Raw genomic sequence first — 7187 nt, forward strand, 5'->3', positions numbered from 1 at the left:
CATGGAGAACAACAGTCACAAGCCGTTGCGTACGGGCCGCGTGCCCTGTGGCTGTGACTTCAAGCAACCTAAAAAAAAGAGAAAACCAAACTTCAAAACACAAGCGCCCATATCAGATGGCTGTACCATCGACTGAGATTTATTCTCAGGCGACCGGAAATTAGGAAATCCGTTTTTTCTTAACCAACCAAAAACGCAACACCAAACTCAGAATAAGATACGATGCAAAGTAAACGCTCGGACCTATTCCATCAACTCCAGGACGGAAAGCTAATCCACAACCGGGCCCGGTCACAGCGAGACATGAAATACCCGCCACGTCGAGCCGTCCGTGCAACGACGCGCCGGACTGCCGGAGCTCGGCGGTAGAGGCGTGGGCGTTGGCAACGCTGTCGGGGGAAGAGGCGAAGGCGGGAGCGGCGCGGCCACGGCGACAGGGCTCTCGGCGGCGGCGGCAGCGTGGGCGGCTGCAACGTCGGCATGGGAGGCGGGGGTGACGGCGACGGAGGAGGCGGGGGCGGCGTGGCCACGGAAACGGCAACGGAAACGGAGAACTTCATGCCGCCGAAGCAGTGTCCGGGGGCGTTGCACAGGAAGTAGGTAGTCCCCCGGCGCTGCGAGGTCGACGACGTCGCTCCCCGACGCCCACATGCGCACCGTCTGCCCCGCCGCCGGCTGGCACGTCCGGAATGCGTTCTGGGTCACCTGGTAAACGTCGTGCAGCACCGGCACGTAGTTGAACGCTGCAACGACCAGTAGATATGTCGATGAGTTACACGTTGTCATCTCGTGCTGGATGGAGATCGACTCTAGCTAGACACAGAGAGTTGCAGCGGCGTACGAACGTACCGAGCGTGTCGCCGGCGGTGAAGTTGTACTGCTGCGACAATGCGTCGTAGTTGGGGCCGATGGTCCACCCATCGGATGCGCCCACCGTGTACTTTGTCGCGCCGCCGTCGAGCGTGGAGACGCGGCGGCAAGGAGAAGCAGTAGGATGGCGGTGGCGGCATGATTCGCTGGGACTAGCTAGATAGGGGACGGCGACTTTGGACTTTTTGGGCATGTTTTATAGGTTGCTTTTGCATCCCGGGATAGCTGCAAGTTGCAACGCTGGCTTGGTCGTTATCGCTAATTTCACTTGCCAACCTGCATGGCTTAATTAAGCTTGCTTTTTTTCTCTCTCTCGAAAATAAGAAACAGTATGAGATTATGGTCTTGCATATGCACAAATAGGGAAATTTGGATTCAAACATGTTGTTATTAAATTACTAGGATTTTAATCCAAAGAACGTTTCCGGTTAAGCGTACCTCAGACTCAAATGGTTACGATCATCATACTTTTTTTGTTTGTTTTGATTGTGCACCTTTCTATGTTCGAGTTTCATATTTTTTCCCGTAAGATCTCAGGATCAGTAGAAATCATCTTTCCTGACTTACTCATAGAGAAGCTAATATATTTTCTCATTTCCGAAAAACTTAGCAACTAACCGTATTGCTTTAGAAAAAAACGTAAGTTTAAGCTCAAGATTAATGTGCCTATTATCCCCCCAACATTTTACAAAACTTACAAATATGTTTGTTGATAGTATTTAGAAAATGTGTGCACACAAGCCTTGTTGGCTGCATATCCAAAGAATGTTGGGCTGGTGGCCCAAATTTTGAGTCCAGGGGCCCTAAGACCAGTTTAGTATTTTCGGCCTCGCGCAACACTTCTTACCAAGTGTGAGCTTTTTTGTTTCTGTAGTTCAAAACATTCTACTCCAGGCAAAGAAGTAAAGTAACATAGGAATTCCAATTTCATGTAGCATGATAAATCATACTGTAAACTGAAAATGCAAGAATGTGTAACATAACTTACCTAATTGCACTGCAAAATAAAATGTGGACACTTTTCTAAAAAACCATCTATATGTCATGGTTGTCATAGAAACAAAAAAAACTTATAGGAGATTCGGCTCAACAAAAGTATGCGTTGAAATTGCATACACTATGGACAACGGAAATAATTCCTACAAAACAAAATAGGTCTTGTAATAAAAATTAAGGGACACAATTTTTCGAAAATTATATACAATTCCTTCAAACAAAGAATGACATGACTGTCACAAATCATTTATGTACTTACATTTATCTCTTCCAATCCAAATGATGATGAAAAATAAACTAATCGTTGTTTCATTTGAAATCCATAAGTTTGGAGTGGGGTATATGACAAGACCCTTGTCAAATAGAAGGGATGGTGCAATATCACCCACATGATCATTTTTTTAAAGCATGAGAGGAGGGCTAGGCTATTTCATGTGAAGGCTTGTGCCATATTGTTATTTAAAATTTTCCTAACATAATTGTAGAGAAAAAAGTATATTTTCCATAGTTCCAATCTATTATTCTGGAGAGTTGAACATGGCCCTATAATTCCTGCGTCATGGCTCTTAAAGCGCTTGGAGCTTAGAGGTGGCTACCTGACAAGTAGAAGCGGAGCAAGATGAGAAGACCATTAGGTTAACTCTATATTTCGTGGTCTAATATTTTACTAATGATCAATCATAAAGAATAACCTATGAAGGTTTGATGAATCTCAACCCAAATGGTGTGTATTCGTGTACATGCTTTACCCCTGCGAGTAAGCGGCTCGGATGAGAGGCTCACACACATTTGGAAAGTTGTGTTGGCGCATACGTTCTGGAAGTTTAGAAGCAAAGTGTTGGAAAGCTAAACATTTGTTAGATTGTCCATCGAGCTTCATCCATGTTTGCAGAATTCTCAACCCAAAAACATAAGTTACAAAGTTTTCTGTTGATCCCATCCGTTACATGTTCTGTAGAAAACAAAAGATTTCACTTTTCTGCTATGAATCAACGGAGGAGAGAACACCGTGCTAGAGCGGTGTCCATCATCCCCATGACATTTTTCTGGGTCGCTATCTGCCATTCCACGTGTAATTTTGTGTTAGCGACCAACCTAACATTTGGATCTTATCTGCATTAATCTCCCAATACAATCTCTACATCGTAAATGTTGAGTGCCGGGAAAGCAAGCGTCGTCATTGTAGAATACACACGCCACAACCGCCCAAAACACGTACGTTGTACTCCACTTTTTCTTCTGAAATTAATAATAGAGATATATTTCTTATATCCAAAAAAATAATTTAGAGCACCAAAATAAAAATAAACAATTTGGCAGTGAAGCAAAGTTGTTTCCTGAAACCTAAAAAAATCACAATAATGAATTAAAAAAATGCATGAATCACCAAGCCAGACATCTTCCCACAATTTCCACCATTATCATTACCAATCTTCCATCTATGTATATATAGTACATCTTAGAGAATAACATTTGGCCCTTAGGAAGATGTATATTTGTAATAGAATTATTTTCGTTCTAGCCAATGTAACATAATCTAAAATATATCTATTTGCTTAATCAAACTTGAAAAACAAAATACTAGCAATCCAGTAAAAATTGATTGAACTCCTTAGTTCTCCATAGGCAACATTGTTTTTCTAGCAAACTAACCGCCAGATTGTGCTATGATGGTGTGTCAGCTGCCAATCTGGGCCATGTCACCAAGAACATATATAGTTATAGGTAGAAAGCTACTCCGTTTCTTTATTTATTTTTCTCCCCGCTATAGCTAGAACCTGCGTTTTCGAAGCACAAGTTATCAAATTATAAGGTATTTGTATGTTGTAACTAACACACCACCATAGCACACTTACCATATAGCCGGTTCCAAGGAGCCATCGTCCCTACACCGATCGATCACACAGTCTAGGTAGCGCTGAGAATTATCATGCATGCATCGTCCATGCTAGATCTTGCAGACGCAATGAACTGCTTTGAGGTGCAAATTAATGTGCAATGCCCGCTTGCCTCCCTACGAACTTCCAGATGATCGATCTTACTGAATGATCTAACTAGACTATGATGAAACCGAGAGCTCATCGTCGCTCACTCTGTGGCTCACATGCGCACCACCCCATTGATCAAATGACGATCTGGTTGTGTTGGGAAATTAACCATTCCATTCGCCCCCACCATTGTCTCTGGCTCTACTGCAGATGCTCCGCATCTCGTCTTGGAAGTTGGAACTGAACTCGCCTAGATAGATCGATTTAAAATAACACGGCTTGCATCGGAGCAAGCTATGATCGCCGGAGCCGGCCGGCAGCTCCGGCTCTGGCACCGTTTCTGCCGATCTGCAGTCCAATGTAAACAATTCTGATCAGCTGCACGCTGAGAACTGTACCTCCACAGCAGTCTGTGGGTCTTGCCGCTGCCCGACCAAATCCCAAATCAAACAATCACAGCCCAAAATTCACTAGATTGAATGATCGAATCGCACTCACGTGCGGCTCTAAATAGTTAATTGCAAGGACTGCATGCACGCGCGGCGCAATCGAGAATTGGCCTCGCGGCGCGCCGCACAGAGCAGGCGAGCTACCCCACCAAATCCAGGGCCGGAGCTGATTTGATCACGGAGGAGATCGTAGATATGCAGAGGCGACCGACCGAGAATTCGGGTCAGATCCAGCACAGGCGCCTGTCCAGGTACATACACGGTACCAGACTGGAACTAAAATCAGTTCAGAATTCAGAACCCGCCATGGATGAACAGGGACAGAGCTCCAACCAAAGCAAGTCTTATTGAGAAGATGAACCTTTTACAAGCGAGATCGATGGTGACTCCTCTAGTCCTCCACGGCCAGGAGGAAGGAGGGAGGACTGCGAGCTCGAACTACAAGCTACCCCCCAGCAATTACGATAATTACAAGGAGGTTCCTCCCTCTATATATCTCGTCGTCTACTTCTTCTTGTTCTTCCGGCCGGTGCGCCCTCCAGTTTCCTCCGTCACGGCATAGATCTCCACGATCAGCCGGTAGCGCCTCACCCTGCGCTGCCTCCCGGCAACCTCGTGCTCTTCATCCTCCTCCCAGTCGACGCAACCGCCCAGGGCTACGGCCGGGGCCGGGGCCGGCGCCGGCGGGGCATCCACAGAGCGCGAGGAGTAGGAGCCGCCGGAGCCCACGGGGGCCCGCTGGGCGCCGCCCGGGGTGCCCGAGGACGCGCTGCTCTCGCTGAGTTGGATGAGCTGCTCCGCCACCTCGAGCTCACACGCCGTGAAGGCCTCGGCCGCCAGCGCCCCCTTGATCTTGGGCACCGGCGCCGGGGCCAGAGCCATCTTCGCCCTCGCCGGCTGCGCCTCGCGCTGCAGGGCTTTGATGGTGATAGGTGGATGGGTTGCCGTGGACGCGCCTTGGCTAATTCTGCCTCTCCTCTCTTTTCCCCTTCTCATTTTCCTTTCTGCCTCTCAGGTTGGGTTTTTATTATATGCAAAGGGGGAAAAAGGCTGGTTTATATCTATTTATTTATTTATTTATTTACTCATCTTGCTATTTAGGAAAATATTTAATAGTTCTACCGAGTTGGATTTCATAAATATCGAAATATTAATGTCACATACTCACCCCGAGATGCACTACAATTGCTGTATAGATACACTTAGGGCATCTCCAGCGGCGCGACGTATTTTAGCGTCCGCGCGCGTCCGTTTGCGTCGGTCGAAATGGTCGAAATCGACCGCGCGTCCGTTTGCGTCGGGGGTGGCTCCAGCGGCATGACGTTTTTTTTGGCCGAATTATTTTTTTAATACATGAAACATAATTTACATAGTTAAAACATGAAAAACAAACCTAACGCCTACTGCTGCTCCTCGTCGCTGTCGAGCACGATGAGCTCCGGTATCACCCACGTCCAGTTGCCATCCGGGGGAGCGTACACCGGGCGCGCCTGCGGTGCTGGAGGTGGAGGAGGCGCCCAGGGCTGCGGCGGTGGAGGCGCCCAGAGCTGCGGCTGTGGCGGCGGTGGAGGCGCCAGGGGTATGGTTGTGGCGGCGGTGGAGGAGGCTCCCAGGGCTGCGGCTGTGGCGGCGGCGGAGGCTCCCAGAGCTGCGGCTGTGGCGGCGGTGCCCAGGGCTGCGGTTGTGGCGCCGCCGAGTCTTGTAGTGCCAGTCGAAGGGCTTCATCCTCCGACAGGCCCGGCGGCATGACGCCGGTGGCGTACCGGGGCTGCGGCTGCTGCACAGGCGTGTCGTTCTCGGAGACGGGGATACCGAGCTTTGCCATCTCGTCGTCCGTCATGTTCTCCGGGAACTCGAAAACACGGCCCTCCGCATGGCCTGCTGCCATTCGTGGAAGACGGCTGCGACGTAGTCGTCGCTGTCGTCCTTCACCTCCTCGTTATGGTACGCGAGCGCCTCGATGTAGTCGTCCTCATCGTCGTAGGCGGTGTAGTCGTCGTCGTCCTGGTCGTCGCGGTCGTCGTCGTTGTGCTGTGCGCGCGTTGGCGCCTGCTGACGACGCCTCGGCGCCTCCTGTCTTCGTGGATGAGTCGGCGGTGCAGACCCGAAGGGAAAATCCTTGTCGCCCATGAAGCCCGCCCTTCTTCTCTTATCCGTCTCGGTCGACAGATACGTACGTTAGCTGTCGGATTCGATGGCGTACGCCGCATCGGCGCGGAGGTCTGGCGGCAGGTACCGCCTCCTTCGCCGGATCTCCGCGGTCCGATCAGGCTCGCGCGCAGGGACGGGAGGGATGGGCACCCGGCGGCAGCTGAGCCGCCAGGCAGTTGCACGCTGGACCAGCCCTCGCACGGTATCCATTTGTCGTGCATGAGCCTCCCCAACGTGACGGGGAGCGGCACCCTCTTGCCGCCGCTGCCGGAGGCCTCGAAGTCGTTCTTCTTCCCCATGGCGCTGCGGCGGTGGTGGTGCGAGTGGAGGTGTGGGGAAAGGAGGGACGCGGCCTATGGTCTTTTAAGCGCGGCCGCGCGCGGGATACGATGTCATTGAAGGTGGCGCAGAAGCCCAGCCACCGCCCGCCAGTGCGCGTGCAGAACAGGCAGCCGCGCCATTGATGGCGAAGGCTGCGGCGCAGACACGGAAGCGCTGACCGCCGAAGCGATGCCCTCGATGCAGACTCGCTGCCAGGCGGGCCCGGTGGGGAAGCGAGCGGACACTTTGCGCGTCCGCCGAGCGTCCGCAGAGACGCAAACCTGGCGCATATTTGCGGCAGATTTACGTCTCCGCGGACGGCCCGGTCACTTTGCGTCGCGCCGCTGGAGACGGTGCCAGACGCATTTCCGGTCCACGCGGACGCAAACGGTCGCTCAGCGTCCGTTTGCGT

At 50.9% G+C, this 7187-nt stretch overlaps 1 protein-coding gene and 1 pseudogene across 1 annotated transcript; both read right to left on the reverse strand.

Moving 5' to 3' along the window:
• Nucleotides 1-15: 15 nt before the first annotated feature.
• Nucleotides 16-1152, reverse strand: LOC127304337 (uclacyanin 1-like; annotated as a pseudogene).
• Nucleotides 1153-4626: 3474 nt separating this feature from the next.
• Nucleotides 4627-5285, reverse strand: LOC127302732 (uncharacterized). Its single transcript, XM_051333271.2, has one exon. The coding sequence runs from the start codon at nt 5183-5185 to the stop codon at nt 4808-4810; it is 378 nt and encodes a 125-aa protein (XP_051189231.1). The 5' UTR covers nt 5186-5285; the 3' UTR covers nt 4627-4807.
• Nucleotides 5286-7187: the final 1902 nt, after the last annotated feature.

Source organism: Lolium perenne, chromosome 5, assembly GCF_019359855.2.
Source record: "Lolium perenne isolate Kyuss_39 chromosome 5, Kyuss_2.0, whole genome shotgun sequence".
Taxonomy (NCBI): domain Eukaryota; kingdom Viridiplantae; phylum Streptophyta; class Magnoliopsida; order Poales; family Poaceae; genus Lolium; species Lolium perenne.